The following is a 19,412-nucleotide window of genomic DNA, read 5'->3' as shown; positions in this document are numbered from 1 at the left end:
AAAATTAAATCCTTTGAAAATGCTGTAGCTTGTGTGGCAGCAGACGGGGTGTGGATCTCATGTGAACCTCTGGGGAACTCAATGGAGCCCAGAAGCTGGGGTTTTTAGGGGATGGTACAATGCTTGCCAGGTTCTAAGTCTGCTCTGATACATGGGAGGGCTGGCACCTCTGTTTCCCATCTTTAGGTGTTGTATTATTTCCAGTGTCAAGTGTTAGCTGTGTCTCTAGGTGGAAAGGGAGCTGCCATTCTTTGTCGTCAGGCAAGCTTTTCCAAGTTCTTTCCATTCTCCACTTAGCTGCAGCCCTGTCATGCACTGCTCTCTATTCACCCTTTCTTCATACGGATCACTTTTCAGTCTGGTTCTCACTCTTCCAGCGACTGTAGAGAGATCTCCTAATGCTCTTTTCTCGTTAAATTAAAAAAAAAAAGACCTAATTTTCCATGTGTATATCTCAGGTGGCGTGGTCAGGTAAGATAGGCATCGAGGGCTCTAGGGATGCCTCTTCTGAGACTAGCAGCTTGCACCTCAGTTTGATCAATAGTCATGGCAGCCATCTTCCCTCCTCCCTGGCGCACCTGAGCCCTCCTGACTGTCACAAGTCTCCTGGGTGGCAGCTCACATTGCTACAGCTGAGCAACAGCGCTCATTCTTTCTAAACTGTAAACTCAAAATTTCATCTCGGTCTTTTTTTTACTGCAGCTTCTGATCTGCCGTCTTTTCTCAGTTTATACTCTGGTTCATGGATGCTTTTCTCCTCACGCATCTACCCAGGCCCCTATCCTGCTAATGCCCATTGTTTCACTTTTCTTATTCTGTGTTCATGCTATTGGCAGTCTGCACATTCTGAACTGCAGTTTAGTCTCTTGATGGTTGAAATATCTAGATACCTAGATAATTCCTAAAATCAATCAAAAATTAAATAAGGACATCAAAATCTATAAGAGCTTCATAATGCCATATATAAGGAACACATATGAATCAATAAAACACATCTATAGAATAAACGAATATATACATAAGTCAGTAAATAACTAAAACTCAAAATAAATGATATGGTCCAATTATATGGAGTCAGTAAAAAAGAGAGAATGCCTCGCTCAGCTGGTATAGAACCTAAAACTTCACCAACACTTGATAGTAACTAAAAGAAATCAAACAGCACTAGATGTGGTCACATAAAAAGTAGTCACTTAAATAGGTGGTGCAGCACCAAACACATGCAGATAAGTCTAAAACCAAACATGAAAACTTTCACTCACGTATATCTGTTCCTGGGTCAGTTTGAAACCATGAAAGCAAGCTTGTTGTGACAGCCTACCTTATATGCTGCAGCAATTATGCATGACTAACTACAAAAAATCAACAAAAACATTTTCTGTCTGCACAAAACATAATAAAATACTGTCTGTCCCCACGCCTTAAAATACATTTGGACTATTTCATTTATTTTGAGTTTTAGTTATTTGACTTATTTATAGATTTATTTATTGATTCATATTTTTCCTTATATATGTATTATTAAGCTTTTACAGATTTTGGTGTCTGTTTAATATTTGATTTTTTGTATTTTACTGTTTTAATGTCCAATGTTGCAGTTTTCTTTGCCCCTGACATGGCCATGTTATGCACTTATTTGTGAATCATGGAAGTATTGATGAACTAATAGACTGCTTTTCTACATAAGGTCTGCTTCTCTTTCTGTTTCACGTTGGATCTAGTAGACTGTTTGCCACCTTGCTTTCTCACATTTCCATGTTCCTCCAGCGGTCAAGCACATCTTCCTCCCCCTTCTTGGTCCAGCACCTCTCCATCTCCCTTCAGCCCCCCTCCCCACCACAGGGTCCAGCACCTCTCTCCCTCCAGCCCTCCTCCCCAACCCAGGGTCTAGCTCATTGTCATATCCTTCCAAGTCCCCCAGTCTAGCGCCATATCGCTCCAGTTCCCCCCCCCCCCCCCCCTTGATGGGTCCAACATATCTTTCTCCCTATTTCCAACCTCCCAAATTTAGTGTCTCTCTCTCACCCTTCCTTTCTCCTCTCGAAGCTTACCTTGATCCCTGACAGTGGTCACCATCAAGATATGCTGCTCTAAGTGGTGTCGGAGCCTTCCATGTTCCAGGTCTTGCCCATGAGGAAGCAGGAGGTTACTGCACAGAAGGCGGGACTCGGCAGAGGGAAGGCTCTGATGCCAGCCAGAGCAGCATGTCTTGAAGACTGCTGCTACCAATGCTGGGTATCGAGGAAAGCTTGAGGGGTGGGGGAAGCAGGGTGGGTGAGAGAGCTGCTGGATTCGGGAGGCTAGAGGTAGGGAGATGGAGAGAGATGGCTGCTGGACCCAGTGGGGGAGAGAGAAGTACTGCAAGCAGGGACAAAAACCTAGGCGCCGGGTCTGATGATGATATTTTTAAAGCGCCATGGTGACTTGGTGTCTGAGGTTTGTCAAGCCCTGTTAGAAAGGGATGCCTTTTTTGGGGGGGGGCATCAAGAATGTGCCTATTTTGGTTAGAGCAGAGGAAGACACAGGTGCCAGTCCTCCCATGTACGACAGCAGACTTAGCACATGACATCCATTTTATCATCTCCTAAGAACCCTAGATTCTGGGCTCTATTGAGTCCCCCAGAGATTCACATGAGACCCACAGCCTGTCTGCTGCTACACAAATTACAGTATTTTTAAATGATTTCATTTTGGAGCCTAGTCTATAAAGAAAAGATGACATCACCCATGCGCTGCCCAAACTTTGCTCATGTGAACGCCCCCTTGCAGAGTACGCGCCATCGAAGATTGGTGCATACTTTAGTATGTAGCCAGAAAAATATCATTTATGTGCATATAAATGACTAGACTACTGATATTTTCATGCACTCTTGCTGCCTAAATCTAGGCAGCTCCTTATAGAATACTCCTGGGGAAATTCTGTGCTATTGCGTAGTGCAGAATTTGTGTAGAATTCCCCAACTTTGCAGACTGCGCAGAATTCTGCCATTCCTGCTCAGAATTTTGTGCAGAGCAGCACAGATATTCACTTTCTGGCTGCCTCCCTCCCTCCCTCCTAGCACACTTACTGCTCCAATATGCAAGAGGAGGAGCTGCACAGCTGCAGGTCAGACTGCCGCCGCCTCTGTCACCTTGGTCCCCGGCAATTCCTTTAAACTGCTGTATTGTACAGAGGTCCATATGACTCAAAGGAACAGTCATGTCCAGGGTGGCAGAGGAGCAGGAAGCAGCCCAATGTGCAGCTTGGCAGCCTTCCTCTTGCCACACTGGAGCAGTGAGGTGTGTAGAGAGGGAGACAGAGAGTGGGGGAGTCTGGAAAAAATGCAAATGTAATGGGCTGAAAAAAAGGTGGATGGTATGTGTATGTAAGTGTGTGTGTGTGGGGGGGGGGGGGGTCTGTTTAAAAAAGTGGAGTGGGGGGGGGGGGGCTGGAAAAGTTGGCTGAGGTGTCTACCATGGGAATGGGGTGGAGATCTGCAGGAAGATGAATGGGAAAACTCCAGTGGTGGGGGAGTATTTCATGCCTGGGGGGAGATGCCAGCCCTTATAATGGAATTCTGCACACAAAACATTTATGAATAAAAGTGTGTAGAATTTTCAATTTTTTTTGCATAGAATTACTCCCTTGGTATTTTCTTTTTATTCCCTGCTGAATCTCAGAGCCTTCAACATCATCTTTTTTTTGTTTTGTTTTTGAATTCATATTTGTATGCATTCATTCCCACAGATACTCGGCTCATCTCATCCCTTTCCACTCACTCCTCATTAATGTCACCTGTCCTAAGGAAGGTACCCTGCCAGTGTCTACTCTTTAGGTCTTCTGACAAGAATGCCTGTAAATTGACAGCTGAGCTAATCCACATGTGCACTTGGCCAGATGTCCTAAAAAAGCTTTACCTTATTTTTTGTCTATGGTGAAAATGCATAGTATATCTGCTCCTTTATGTATAAATTGACAAAATTCCTTAAGAAGTGGCCAGGAGTGACTTCTCCTTACCATCCAGCCTCGTGCCTCCTTTCCACTCTACAGCAGGATCACCTGGAACTCATCAAAGCGCTGATTGTGTTTGGGGCTGATGTGGAGATCCCAAATGACTTTGGCGAGACGCCTGGACTTCTGGCTGCAAGAACCAGCAAAGGTGAGGTGGAAACAACTTCTTTATTTTCAGCATGTGTGTTTGTGCACTATATTGATTGCCAAGGTAGAGGGGATAATTTTCAAAGCTGTTTCTGTAGGTAAAGTGTCTTGATAGAAAAGTTTCCTCTTCACACATGGTTAATGAACATAGTACACTTCAATAGTACACTTTATTCCTCATTAGAAGGACGATTTCTGTAGACTTGTTTAGATCATGGGAGGAAAACAGTCCTTGCAAATTTGTATACACCTTGGGCTGTTGAAAACTATCCCTCAGAGTGTGCAATTGGGCAGTGTACTGAATGGATGTAGTTATACAACTCCTAACTCAGGTATGTCATATCAAAATCTTGTGCTAATGATGTCAACATTAATCTCTGTTTGTTTTATTGCCTATCAGAATTTATAACATAATTAGCAAATCATTTCTTAAGGAAATATTTTGCGTATCTGTCTGTGGTAGTCAGCACATCATTCACAGTGGCTGGACGTATCACACAGTTGCATTTATCTATATTCACAGAACCACAAAAGCTAAATTTAAAATTATTATTGTAACCTAGATGTTTAGGTCCATGTTGGCAACTCTAAGGACAAGCAGATCTCAAGGCTCACACAAATGGGCTACATGACTATGCTTGATCCTGAATGGCTGGATTCTTCTAGAGCTTTCTGAAAAGACACGAAAGCCGTCCAGTGCTCATATGTGGTAGCTCTTGTGCTGCTGTGATCCCATGGTTCCCCTGTTTGTCTACTGGTGGTGTTAGATGAGTTTTGTTCCCTATAGCCCTAAAATTGAATTTCAGATTCAGCACCGAAACCTGACCAAAATCCAGGTTCAGGTTTCAGACAAAAATGCCTGTGCATTTTCAGCCGAAACCCAAAACTCACTCACTCCTTCCTTCCCCCCTCCCCTCCATTCCACCTGTAGGCCCTCCCAAGGCCTACCTTAGGAAGGCCTGGCAGTCTAGTGAAATCTTTAGGAGCAGGAACAAATCTCACTTGTTCCTGCCCAGTTCCACTACTCCATTTGCAATGGCTGCTGAGCCTTACTGCAGCAACCATTTTGTGATTGGAACCAGCATGGGTAGGAGATTTGCTCCTGGCAGTGCTGGTTCTAATTACAAAATGGCTGCCAGGACTTCCCATTGCAGTCTTGGCAGCCATTGCAAATGGAGCAGCAGCACTAGTGATGTTTGTTCTGCCCCCCCCCCCACCCCCCCCAAAAAAAAAAAAACTCCACTAGACCACCATCCTTCCTAAGGTTTGGGGGGGGGGGGGGGGGTGGGTTTTAGCTTGACTTGGCTTGGGAGTCAGATTTGTTTGTTCGAGTGTGAGGGGGAGGGAGTGAGGATGGAGTTTGTCGAAACCGAGTGGCCAGTTTCTGTCACAGTTTTGCTTTCTCCAGAAACTGAAATCCTGGGTTCGGTTGGGCTCTAGAAGAGATTTGTTTTCCCCCCATTTTGTGCATTGGTCAGAAGTGTTTGGATGTGTACACAATTCTTCCGCTAAGACAGTTCTTGGTGCTTTTTTTCAACTGTTTTTATTGTGCATATCTCAGCAAATGCATTCCAGTTGGACAGCTAATGAACAATAGAATTCACAAGGGAAATGAGAAAGTTAGCAAAAATAGATATGTGGTAACAGAAAACAAACCAAATATGCAACAACCAAATTTCTCAAGATACTGAGGAGGTGCACTGAGGAGAGAGACAAAGTTCAAAATGTTTAACCAAGTTAAATCTAGCTAAAGACACACATGTAAATAAAGTTTCATAATGTCTCTGTTTTTAAAACTACATCTTTGCATGTGAAACTGAAACAGGTGGGAAATCAGGAGACGAAAGGCAAATTTTGGTTCCAAACAAGGCAACTTTATTGCTAGCAAGTGAACAGCACCGAGTAGCCTCGGGACACTGTGTGTCATAAATCATCTGACGCTTACATTTATACTTCCCTACTGGGCCTGCGCATTTGGCCCCTTACACGTCATACTTGTCATGCGCAGTAAACATTTGTAGTTCTTACAGTACAAAATTGTAGTCCCAGTACGTACACACGTCATAACACTGAAATGATACTGGCAAGAAAAACGAAACTTAGCAGCTTATTCTGTACACACACAATGCTCCTTTCTAGCACAGGAGATAAGGTGCGGCTCAGGAATGCAGGGGGGTGTCAGCACCCTCCAAGGTCGCCTATTCAGATGGCGTTGCTACGTGCAAGCTGGTCTTGTATAGGCCTTGCAAACTACTGTTACAAGCTATATATCTAATAGCCCTGCATTCTGTCTGTACATTAGTAAACAGCAAACTTGTCTTGTTAGTAAACAGTAAAACTGGATAAGGCACAAATGTCCAGTGCAGTAATATGGCCAAATAGCCAAAAGCAGAGGTAGAGTGCATAAGTAAAAGTCCATCAGTAGGCACAAAACATGAGGTTGTCCTGTTGCTCAGTAGCATTCAGGTAGTACCGGCGTTCCACTCCTTCATTCCCCCCTTTTGATACTTGAACATCCATTCTGGTGGAGAGTATCACCTCCATGAACCCTGAAAAGGAAAGAAAGGACAAGGATAGTTAGCGAGGGAGGCAACAAGCGAGCCCTAAGCCCTTGCGCAGCCGGTGGTTGATTCGCCGGGGTTGAGACGGAGGGCCCCTAGTGGAATCCCCCCCCCTTTGTAGCCGGTCTTTTGCTGGCACAAGGGTGATGGCCCATTGAGTGACTCAGGGGGTTCAAAGTGCACATCAGCCACAAGGTGCTTCATCGTCAGCTTCATCAGACTGGGGAATGGGGGAGTACATCTGGAGAGCCATAAGTTGGGCAGCAGCACGGCGGTCAGCGATGCTTTCCATGGTGGAGCGGAGACACCTGAAAACTAAGGGGAGAGACAAAGGTATTATTAGGCAAGACAGCAAGAACAGGCCACCCATGACGAGGAGGCCTTGCAGGCTCCCGGAGGTTGGGAGCCAGCTGGTGAGGGAGGAAGTCCAATCCCACGCACTGTTCCAGGTCTGGACGGGGACGTGGGCTAGTTTGACCATCCGGTCAGTTATCTCCCTGATGACATGGCTCTGGTCATCAATCTGTAAGCAGCAATTACTGAGGTTAAACTTGCCACACACCCCGCCCTCCTGGGCTAAGAGGTAGTCAAGAGCCAAGCGATTTTGGTAGACGGCGGTAATGAGCTTAGTGTTCTGTCGAGCTAGGATATTGAGGGCCAGGGCAGAATCGTTAGTAAGGATTTCGAGTACGGCCTGTAGGCGAATAATGCGATTCAGCATATAGATAGGGGTGCGGTACCCGTATGTACCATCTTCAGCCCATGTGGCCGGTCCATAGTAGTGAATGATACGTTCAGGCGGCCACTCGTTGTCCTTCCAGTCTCCAATCTGTACTTTGGGCTTGATGATTGGGAAAGACCGTTTTTGTCGGGTAGGGTTATCAGGCCCCTTTTCCACGTATAGGGGGATTCCCAAAGTTTCGCCGACTTGTATGGGCAGAAGGAAAAAACTAGGTCGGACCGTGCCCAAGAGGCAGGTACCGTACCAGCGGGTCGGGAGTTGTTCATAGGCCCTGCGTCCGCAGATATAGTAGTAGCCCGCCGGGGCTACCCACTTGAGGGAAGCGTTCCCTCCGTATGTCCATGTCGTGTTCAAGGTGGGTTCTGTCCAGATAGGCTCCGGGGCGGGCAGGTTGTCCGTTTGCCACCAGGTCGTCCGGCTGCCATTATACTGAAGAACCCCCGTACAAGCAGAGTCTCCCACTGGTACAGAGTAACGCTTCGATGGCGCTCGACTAGCGCAGAGGGTACCTATGATATTTGTTCTCAGGGCCCATTCGTACGGCTTCGGTCGTTGGGGAAAGGTAATGTTAGTGGTGTTGAGTGCATCCCATGTGTGTTGTCGGATCTCTCTCGCTTCCCAGGGCCATTGTTCACCCATGTCGGTGCCTCTACAGACGAAACAGTTGGCAATTCTGAGGGAGAGGGCGATGTTTTCAGCCAAATTGAGGAACATATTTCGGGCTTCTGGGGAAATGGGGAATTTAGTTTCGGTCTGCTCAGCACGAGCAATTTCGTCAAATACGTCTTGGTAGCCGACAACAGTAGTCTGGTAGTGCGTAGGAGGCTTCGTTTCGAGACTCTGATATATGGTAATATATGTCAACGGATCCATTCCTCCGCCGTCAATGCCGAGGCCCCACGTTCCTCTCCAGGGTCTGTCGTGTCCTCGGATGGGCCAGTCTAGGGACACATAGTTACCAGAACCTCGACGAAATTCGCCCAGGCCGGCGCATCCGGCATATCCTCCTCCCGTATAAGCACATACTCGGTCCCAGCCCGAGGCTCGAGTGTCGCCGGCGCATGGGAGCCACACCCACGGGGAGCAGCATCTCATGTCTGGACTGAAGGGGCAGACATATTTGTGGTCCTTAACGTATGCCTCTCGCCAACTCTGGCTACCACACTTGCGAGACCAAGGGTGCTTGTCCATGGCGGCACAGACGTCGAAGGTGAGGGTTGCTACAGTTTGGATGCCTCCGACAAGGATACGAGTAGAATTAATGTAATACAGAATGCCATCTCCCTCGACTCCCGGAGGTCCAGCCACATACGCAGGTAGTCCTACGCTGAGGGTGATATTGTAGTATCTTGGTTTGGTAGGGCTGTGGCAGATAGTGAGATTTCCTTGGAGGCATCTGTGGAACTGTTGGAGGCCATTCGGAGTGATGAGGGCGCAAGTCGGGAGAAACTGGCAATCGCCTTCCGGGGGCTGCGTCTGGTGAATGAGGGTAGTGACCAGGTGATATCCTCCCTCTATACGGTGGCGCACGAGGCGCAAACATTCAGTGCAATTCAGGCTCAGGGTGGCAGGATAATAGCTCGGAGCTGCGCACAGGAGAAGGAAGATGGTCAGCATTATATATGTGGTGGGAGGTATCCGAGCTTTTGCAGCAAGAAGATAATGAGGCCCACGATGAAGGCTGCGATAAAGAGAGAGCCAAAAACGCAGTGGGTCCAGAAACTGAGTTCCTGTTGCTGGGCAGGCATGAATCTGGTGGTTCACGTCTTTCTTAGAGTCAGCCGTAATGGAGCGTCAGGATGTTGGTGCGCAGTCCAACGCTTCAGGGTGCTGCTAGTGGGAGCAGCAGGCTTCAATCGGGTCCAATGTATCCACACTGGGCTTCCTGCAATTTTAACAGCGGTGGAGGTCGTTAGGAGAACAAGGGAGGGCCCCTTCCATTTTGGCTTTAGGCAGTCAGATTCATCCCACTCTTTTACCCAGACCTCGTCTCCCACCCTGAACCTGTGCGTAGGATTGGTGAGGACTAAGGGAGCTACTCTTTCAGTGTACTGCTGGATATCTTGCACTACCTGGTGTAAGGCTCTCATCTGTTTCACTAAGGAACTCTCACCCTGTATCTGCAAGGAATCGGGAAAGGAGGGTAGTGGTGGTGGCCTAGCATACATCATCTCGTAGGGAGTAAGGCCGGTAGCCTTGGGGGTACACCTAAGATGCAGCAAGGCCAGTGGAAGCAGGTCGGGCCATTTGGCTTTTGCTTCTTGGCATAGCTTGGCTAGCTGGTTCTTCAGGGATCGGTTAGCCCTCTCCACTACTCCACTGCTTTGGGGTCTCCAGGCACAATGCAACTTCCAGTCGAGGCCCAGTCTGGTACTGAGCTGTTGTGTGACTTCGCTAGCGAAGGCGGGACCGTTGTCAGAGTTTATTTGCTTGGGGAGGCCGTATCTGGGTAGGATTTGATGAAGCAGTAGGGAGGTGACTTCTTTAGCCATTTCCGTTCTAGTAGGCTGTGCTTCAATCCATCCGGTGTAGGTACACACGGCGACGAGGATAGCTTTGTAGCCGCTCGCCGGGGGCATGTGTGTGAAGTCAATCTGGCACACGTGGAAAGGGCTGGTGCCTCGGAGAACATGTCCTGGCATAGGGCCGGGCCCCGTTCGAGGGTTGTTCCGGGCACAAGTCGCGCATCGGCTGGAAGCATTTTTGGTCCACAGGGATAGTTTGTTGATGTAGTAGGTCTTCTCAAGTAAGCGCCCCAGAGCGTCCCTTCCCAGGTGTGTGCGGTCGTGAGCCTCCTTGGCCACCGTCCAGGCCAAGGCTTCGGGGATCCATATGCGCCCATCCTGTAGTATCCACCAGCCGTTGCGTGACTGTAGACCCTCTTGTTGGGCCCATTCCGTTTCTTGTGGGGTGTAAATAGGGGTCTCCGTAGGGAGCTGGACGACGAGTACGGGGTCAGGAGGGTGAGAGGAGTAGGGGAGCTGACTTGCCCTTTTTGCAGCGTCGTCTGCCCGCTGATTTCCCCGGGCGATAGGGTCCGTTCTTCCAGTGTGGGCCCTGCAGTGCATCACAGCCACCTTCTTCGGCTTCCATACCGACTCGAGTAATTGGCAGATCTCAGCGGCATTTGCAAGTCCTTTCCCTTCAGCTGTTAGAAATCCCCTCTCCTTGTACAAGGCTCCGTGCACCTGGAGGGTGAGGAAAGCGTATTTGGAGTCGGTGTAAATGTTGACAACTTTTCCTTCGGCCCACAGGAGGGCTCTGGTGAGGGCGATTAGCTCCGCTTTCTGGGCTGATGTTCCGGGTGTCAGAGCCATAGCCTCGATCACATGGTCCTCAGATACCACCGCATAGCCAGCTCTTCGAATTCCCTCTATCACCTGGCTGCTTCCATCGGTAAAAAGGGTGATGCCCCCTTGCCAGGGTTGATCCTTCAGATCAGGTCTGCTCGAGTGCACAGTGGCCATTACCTCTTCACAGTCGTGGAGTGGTGGTTCAGGGGCCGGAAGGAGGGTGGCAGGATTGAGGTTGGTCGTGTCCAGGATCCGCACCTCCGGATTCTCGCACAGGAGGGCTTGGTATTTGACCAATCGGGAGTTGGTCATCCATCTGGGTCCGTGGCTCTCGAGTAGGCCGCGGATGGTGTGGGGTGTGGTCACAAAAAGTGTTTGGCCGAATGTGAGTTTATTGGCCTCGTGTATCAGGAGACAAGCAGCCGCAATGCTTCGTAGGCAGCCCGGCCATCCTCGTGCCACGTTGTCCATGCTCTTGGAGAGGTATGCTACAGGGCGTTGCCAGGTGCCGACCAGTTGGGTGAGGACTCCAAGTGCCAATCCCTTCTTTTCGTCGATGAACAAGTGGAACGGCTTAGTCACATCTGGCAGTCCGAGCGCTGGTGGGGCCGCAAGGGCATCCTTAAGGTCCTGAAGGGCTTTCAGTTCGCTTTTCTCCCACCGGAGATCTTGGCCCTCGAGTTCAGGTCCTTTCAGTTTGGCGTACAAGTCTTGGGTCAGGACAGCAAAATTGATAATCCAAATGCGGCAATATCCAGCGGCTCCGAGGAGTGCCCGTAGTTCCTTCTTATTTGCAGGAGTGGGTTGGTTGCGGATAGCTTGGGTTCGGGGGGTACCGAGCCTTCGGGTTCCTTCTCGGAGGCGGAAACCCAGGTATTCGACTTCGATCTCGCATATCTGGGCCTTTTTACGACTGGCCCGGTACCCCTGGGCTTCCAGGGTTTTCAAGAGGTAAAGGGTGGCTTCTGCACAGTCCGTGTACGTCTCACGGGCCACCAACAGGTCATCCACGTATTGGACGACCGGCCCGTACTCGTCTTGGTACGTTTTCAGGTCCTGGGCGAGTTGGTCGCCGAAGAGGGTAGGCGAGTTCTTGAACCCCTGGGGAAGACGGGTCCATGTATATTGCTGCTTGGTTCCTGTCTGCAAGTCTTCCCACGTGAAGGCAAACAACTTTTGGCTGTCGACAGCAAGGGGGATGGAGAAGAAGGCGTCCTTCAAATCAATGACACTGTACCACTTGGTCTGAGATGGCACTTGGGCTAGGATGGAGTATGGATTTGGTACGAGGGCAACTATGTCGGCTACCTGGTTGTTGACTTTCCTCAGGTCCTGGACGGGTCTGTACTCGGATGTTCCTGGTTTCTTAACGGGCAACAATGGGGTGTTCCATGCGGATCTGATTGGTTTAAGGACTCCCTGTTGAAGGAGTTTCTGTAGATGTGTATGCATACTATGCCGGGCTGCATAGGGGATGTGGTATTGTCCTTGGTTGACAACTTGAGCATTTGGTTTGAGCTCAATCCAGATGGGGATAGCGTTAACGGCCAGTCCGCCGGGGTTCAATTCTGCCCATACATCAGGCACTTCATCCATTATGGCTCGCCTCTGCTGGGCGAAAGGGGTGTTCTGGTCGTAACGGCAGTCGCCGGGTCCTACAGTTGGGGGAACGTGTAGTCTCCATTCTTCTCTTACTGGACAGATAAGGGTCACTGGCCGATCTTCAAAGCGAGCTTCCACTTCACCCGTGGTCTTGAACTTCAAGGTGGCCTGGAGCTTACAGAGTAGGTCTCGACCAATCAAGGGGACCGGGCATCCAGGGATGTGTATGAACTGATGGGACACCATCGTCCCTCCGATCTGGACTTGGCGCTCTTTGAGGAGGGGGGCCGCAAGGGATTTCCCGGAGGCTCCCACAATTGGTATAGTTTCTTTCGTGGCTGGGGCTATGGCTGTGGTGATAACAGATCGCTGGGCCCCTGTGTCTAGTAAGGCCTTCATAGATTCTGTCCCCACCCGAATTTCCACCAGAGGGTCAGTGGGGACTCTGCCCTCCCGGTCTCTTCATGCTGTGCCGTCTCGGGTAGAGTCCACAGCCATCTGCCATTCCCTCCGGTCATCCCGTCCTCTCTCTCTTCGGCCCCTTCCACGGCCTCGCCTAGGGGCCCCCGTGCGGTCGCCGGTCTCCTCCTCTCTCTGCCGGTCCCATGATTCCTCTTCTCTCGGGTTGTCCCGTATCTCCTCTGGGCAATCAGCCCACCAGTGTCCTTCTTGTCGGCAATTTGCACACTGGTTACGCCCTATGGGGGACCGCGTTCCTCTTGTTCTCCTGCCCCTCCCCTTTGGTCTAGACCTCATTCGTTCTTCCAGCACCGTGGCCAAGACATCTGCCTTCTCCCGCATCCGTCTGGTCGATTCCTTCCGGGCCTCCACCTTCTCCTCCTGGTCGCGATATCCGAATACGCGATCAGCTATAGCTTTCAGTTGGCTTAGGCTCATCCCTTCGAACCCCTCCGTTCTCTGTAGCTTTCTTCGTATATCCGGTGCTGACTGGCTAACAAAACTCATAACCACGGTTGGGAGGTTCTTAGGGTCTTCGGGATTTATCGGGCTGTGCCTTCTGAATGCTTCCATAAGTCGTTCAAGGAAGTCCCCTGGACTCTCGTCCTTCTGTTGGACTACACTGTGGATTTTTCCCATGTTGGTAACCTTCTGCTTCCCCTTCTTTAAGGCGGCCAGGTACGCCTGTTGGTATCGGCGGATAAAGGTTTGGCCTTCGGCGGTTCGGTAATCCCACGTGGGGGCAGCGATGGGCGCCTCCGTTTCTAGTAGGTTCTGTAAATTGGCATGGGCCGGATTCGCATCCCGGATGGCTTGCTCCATATTTTGTTGTAAAAGGCGGCGTTCTTCAGAGGTCAGGATGTGGGCACTCAACTGCCTAAGGTCGGCCCAAGTTGGATTGTAGCTGTATATAATGCCTTCCACCAGCTCTATCAGCTGCTCGGGTTTCTGGTCGTAGGACGGCCCATGGAACTTCCAGTTATACAAGTCGGCACTTGAGAAGGGAACGTGGCTATAGACTGTCGATTCGATGGGCTGGCCCCCCCCTTCTGCCGGGTTAGGGGTATAGGTGGTGGACTGTCGGACTGGGAATAAGTGAGAGGTTTCCCCCTTTCGGCTGGACGGAAGGGCCTGTTGCGGACTCGATTGGGGAAACCGAGTAATATTCTTCACAACCCGTTTACTCTTCCGTGTGGTTGCGAGGCCAGGTGACTCAGGTGAGGCTGGGCGGGACGTCTCCCCGGCATCCGACTCTGACCCGGAAGTCCCGGCGTCAGCGGGGCCTTCTGCTAGGCCCGTAAGGTCAGGGTACATAGGAGCATAGGGCGGCGGCGCAATGTCGTCTTCGTATGCTTCCGCCGTAGCAAGTATCGGGGCTTTTGGAGGCTTCTTCTCGGCCGAACCCTGAACTTTCCCTGCGGTTTTCTTTGGGGGTTTCTTCCTAGAAAGTGTGTTGGTAGTACTGGGCGTAGTTCCTGCCTTAACTCTGGTAGCAGGGGGCGTGGCCTCAGTGGCTTCAGTGCTAGGGGCGGTAGGCCGTATGGGGGCGGTCCCTGCGGCCTTCGGGACGGCAGCGGTTGCCGAGCTTTGGAGAGCGAAGGCATGGGTCGGCAGGGTTCTAAGTTTGGTTTTCCGGCCTTTTCTCTGCTTTACCAACATAAGGGCGGCCTTTTCTACCTTCCGTTGGGCCCAAGCCGGCGGATCCCGGACTACATCCAACCACGCTTCTATGTATGGAATGTCCTCGGGGCAGCCTGGGTTTCCCTCAATTATAACAATATTCATGACCGCCGCCACTTTTTCATACTCGAATGACCCTTCCGGGGGCCATCCAGCAATTCCTAGCCCTGGCCACATAAATTGACATCTCTGTATCATCCCGGCCCTGCTACATTTATCTAGGTCGAACACTTCGCTAAAGTGTTCCGTCATTAAATCTAACGGTGAAGACCCACCCCCGCCCATCCTAACCTGAGTGCCAAAGGACAGGTGACGGACAAAGGGGGAAAGGGGAGGTGGAGGAGTAAGGGGTCTCGTTCCACCAGACACAGAAGGGTCAACACTCGGCCTGACCAGGACGCGGTCGCCCGGCCTGGAACTGCAAGCCCACTCACACACTTTCATACGCCACAAGAAACCCCCCCGTTCGTTCGCCGCTCGGTTTCGTCGCCGGAGCCTAGTGAGTTTCGGGACCTAGTCGGATACCAATAGTCCGTATTAGTCACTGGCTGAAAGAGGGTGATCACGCCTCTTCTTCGGTCCTTACTGGGCCGGTCACTACGTAGAGTATACTCGCCTGTCCGCCGGGGTCGCAGGCCGCGCCGTCGTACGCTTCTCCCTGAAATAGAAAAGGTGCCTTGTCGGAACCACACAGCCCCCTCTACAGTCAGGCAGGGTTGATCGGCCCTCCTCCGGGAGATGGACGCTGAAATCAGCGGTGGCCACTCACCACCTCCTCGGGTGGGAATCGATGACCCGATCCGACTGCAGTGGGGGAGGGGAAGAATATAATCCGATTCCCCTTTCTACTTCTGTCCCATCTGGGTCGCCAATGAAACAGGTGGGAAATCAGGAGACGAAAGGCAAATTTTGGTTCCAAACAAGGCAACTTTATTGCTAGCAAGTGAACAGCACCGAGTAGCCTCGGGACACTGTGTGTCATAAATCATCTGACGCTTACATTTATACTTCCCTACTGGGCCTGCGCATTTGGCCCCTTACACGTCATACTTGTCATGCGCAGTAAACATTTGTAGTTCTTACAGTACAAAATTGTAGTCCCAGTACGTACACACGTCATAACACTGAAATGATACTGGCAAGAAAAACGAAACTTAGCAGCTTATTCTGTACACACACAATGCTCCTTTCTAGCACAGGAGATAAGGTGCGGCTCAGGAATGCAGGGGGGTGTCAGCACCCTCCAAGGTCGCCTATTCAGATGGCGTTGCTACGTGCAAGCTGGTCTTGTATAGGCCTTGCAAACTACTGTTACAAGCTATATATCTAATAGCCCTGCATTCTGTCTGTACATTAGTAAACAGCAAACTTGTCTTGTTAGTAAACAGTAAAACTGGATAAGGCACAAATGTCCAGTGCAGTAATATGGCCAAATAGCCAAAAGCAGAGGTAGAGTGCATAAGTAAAAGTCCATCAGTAGGCACAAAACATGAGGTTGTCCTGTTGCTCAGTAGCATTCAGGTAGTACCGGCGTTCCACTCCTTCAAAACATTGGGTGTTCCAGCTCCAGAACTCCTCCATATTTTGGAATGGCAGTCCAAGACTCTAGGGCAGGGGTGGGCAACCACGGTCCTTGAGGACCACAGTCCAGTTGGGTTTTCAAGATTTCCACAATGAATATGCATGCAAATCAATCTCATGCATATTCATTGTGGAAATCTTGAAAACCTGACTGGGTTGTGGCCCTTGAGGACCATACCTGCCCAGCACTGCTCTAGGAGGATATTTCATTTTGGCAAACATGGTAGTTTGCTCTAGCAAAACAAGATAGTGGGCTAGGACTCTCGCTATCCCAGTGTCAATAATGAAAAATTCAAAGGCCAGCTTACTGCAACAGTTGTAATAATGTACCCTACTGTCTGTGACCAGAAGGACCGAATGTATGCACAGTCCCACTACATATGTTTAAATAATCCTTTCAGTATATAAAAAATATAGAGGTAGGAAACATCAAAACAATATGTACAACAAAATTGTTTGCTCAAACTCTGAATTGGGACCGTTCAGAGGAGATTATTTTAACAACAACTCTCTATCAAATCGGGCCTCAAAGGTCTGAGGGCATGTGTGTGCTCACAGTTCAACCTCCAGAAGCAGCATCTTTTGACGCAAAACAAGGCGGCCCTTGTGAGGGATTTTTGTGCTGCTGCTGATTTGTGAAGTTAAGAACCGTTGGATGATATTTGAGACCGAGTCTGGAATTTGAGGAACCTTCTTTGTTTCTGAAGCTAAGTGTTTGCACACTTTGATTTAAAATTTCTATAATTTTATGGTTTTGGAACTGTGTTTTGGTGGGATTTTGTTCTTTTGGGTGTGGCTGTTTGTATTTGGGGTTTGCTGTTCTCTTTTTTTTCTTGCTGGTGGAAGAAGACCAATGATGACAAAAAGTGGGACTCAGTGAATGAATGATTGATGGGTGCATGTTGCACTCCATGCCCTCAGAGCTTTGAGGCCTGATTTGATAAAGAGTTGTTGCTAATATAATTTCGGAACGGTCCCAATCCCGAGTTTGAGCAAACAATTTTGTTGTATAAATAATCCTTTCTCATACATTCTCACCAACATGTGTCAAGAACATCTGACCAAATTCCATGCAGTGAGGTTTGTATGAGAGAGAATTCAAAAGGTGTCTTGAATTTTGATGTGCAAATGGAGGTTTATGTTTGTTTATTTAACATTTTATATACCGCCATTGCCATATACAGGTTCTTTAGCGGTTTACAATATAGAAAAATCTTCAAAATGAAAAGAATTCCATAAAAAATATAGAAAAGACCTAACCGTACATATCAAGCACATACTTACTATCCATATAACATAATCTTTTTAAAATGAATTAAATAACCAGTTAGCAAACCTTTGCTAGCATCCTTAGACCAACAATGAAATGCCGATTGAAAATAAAAAGATTTTTAAAACACTTTAAATTTCTTAAAATTTTCTTCAGCCCCTAATATACTTAGGCAACCCATCCTATAAGGAAAGGGCAAGCCCAATGTGCTTTACATAATGAAGGAATAACCATTCTTTGATCTTGTAAAGATCTGAAAACTCTACTAGGAGTGTATGGGATTGTCAGAGAATTTAAATATAACGGTTGATGTAAATGCGGTGAATGTTTGTCCATTCCATTTCCATTAAATTAAATCACAGTGTTTCTTTCCCAGTTAACCAAGTAGTTTAATAATACCTCCTCTAGTATCTTCTTATACAATCTGGATATAATCCCTTAATCGTCTTGTTTTGCTTGTCTTTTTATTTTTTCATTTATATTCCACTTTTATAACACTAGCTCACAGCAGATCAGAACAGACTAAAAATGAGAAATAGCTATACAAAATAAATGCAAAGCAAACAGAAAAAAATGTAATTTAAGTGGAAAAACACAATTTGTAATTACAATAAACACCCTGTAAAAATGCAAGCAATAAAAATCATAATACTAAGGGGCCCTTTTATCAAACGGCGGTAAAAGGAGCCCTGTGGTGGCATCGACGCACGGATTTGCTGTGCGCCGAGGCCCCCTTTAACTTTCACCATTTGAAAGACTTTTTTTCTTTTAAAAAAGAAAATGGCCATGCAGTAAGTTAACACTTGTCGCACAGCCATTTCCTAGGGGAGCTCTTACCGTCTCCTACTTAGGAGATGGTAGGGTCTCCTGCAGTAGCCTGGTGCTAGAAAATTTAAAAAATTTCTAGCGCTGTAATTGGCATGTGGCGGGATTCGGAACTACCGCTGGGCAGTAAGGCCATATTACCACATTCTAAGCCGGCACTACTCCTAGCGCCGTTTTGTAAAAGGACACCTATATAACAAAATACCTAAATAATAATACATATTATAAAACTTAAGAAAATAAAAACAAACCCAAATAGCCAGTATAATAATGGGGAATTTTGTCTTATTTGAACTTATTAACATTAAAAAAAAAATTAAACAACTCTGGGGAGGAGCACTATGGATCTGGTGGCGTATATTCCAATAGTTCTCTTTGAGATTAGTACGTTCTTTGAATACCAACTTGCCTTTTACATTCTAGAGGTAATAGGAAACCACTGCAAGTCCTCTAGAATTAGTTATGTGAAGTAGCAGATGACAGAGCTGTTCTGAATAAATAGCAAATGGTGGGTACTCTGGAAATCCACCAGTCAACAAAATTACAGTTGCCTAGCCCAGACAGAATTACCCCCATTGTGTCTGCACTTGTTCCATTTAGGCACCCTGAGGGCATGCAGTAGGTGCCTCTTCTATGATGAAACCTAAACTCCTAGTACAGAGGTTTTCACAAATTTTTAAGTTGGAGCCAAAAGCCAGAATGATGATGACGGCCACTCCAGAGGTCTCCAAGGGCCGACATTGGCCCCCGTGTCTTTCATTGAAGAACACTGACTTAGTTTAACCTGGCATTGCCATGCCTAATGTTCAGGCCCCCACAGTTAAACCAGCCTAGAGCGATGAAAGTGCAAGCACCTAAATGGGGCAGGGACATGTATATGTGGGAGCTCTGCCTATGTCATATCAAAGCTGTACCTCAGGTACACTCCCTTGGAAATACATGCTCTGTAAGTTAAGTGGGTATTTGCAGAAAAGTGCTTAGATGCCCTGAAAACGCTTACGCACGTAAGTGCAGTGGATGTGTAGATATTAGTGCCCTGTTTTTAGAACTGTCCTTTATAGTTTTAAGATCAAGACAGGGCAGATTGGTGAAATCTGGAAAATGTAGGGCCAAAATTTACTGACTTCTTTACTGATATAAGCTTATTCTTGTCTTCTTTCCATTCTGGCTTTAATTTGGCAGGATATAGTATGTATGTTTTAGGAATGCAACATTTTTTTTTAAAACTTCCCTGTATTGCTGTGCAATTTTGTCCATTGAA

General features: G+C 48.2%; 1 protein-coding gene across 4 annotated transcripts in view; it reads left to right on the top strand.

Moving 5' to 3' along the window:
• Positions 1 to 19,412, top strand: part of PLA2G6 (phospholipase A2 group VI) — a 207,512-nt gene that overhangs the window by 78,390 nt on the left and 109,710 nt on the right. For all 4 annotated transcript variants that reach the window (XM_030208256.1, XM_030208274.1, XM_030208248.1 and 1 more), the window contains exon 8: positions 4,031 to 4,139. In XM_030208256.1, coding sequence (XP_030064116.1) covers positions 4,031 to 4,139 — 109 coding nt within the window. The remainder of the gene's footprint in view (positions 1 to 4,030; positions 4,140 to 19,412) is intronic.

This window comes from Microcaecilia unicolor, chromosome 1 (assembly GCF_901765095.1).
Source record: "Microcaecilia unicolor chromosome 1, aMicUni1.1, whole genome shotgun sequence".
Lineage (NCBI taxonomy): Eukaryota > Metazoa > Chordata > Amphibia > Gymnophiona > Siphonopidae > Microcaecilia > Microcaecilia unicolor.
Note: the sequence above shows the minus strand (reverse complement) of the source record. Positions and strands in the feature narration are given on the sequence as shown.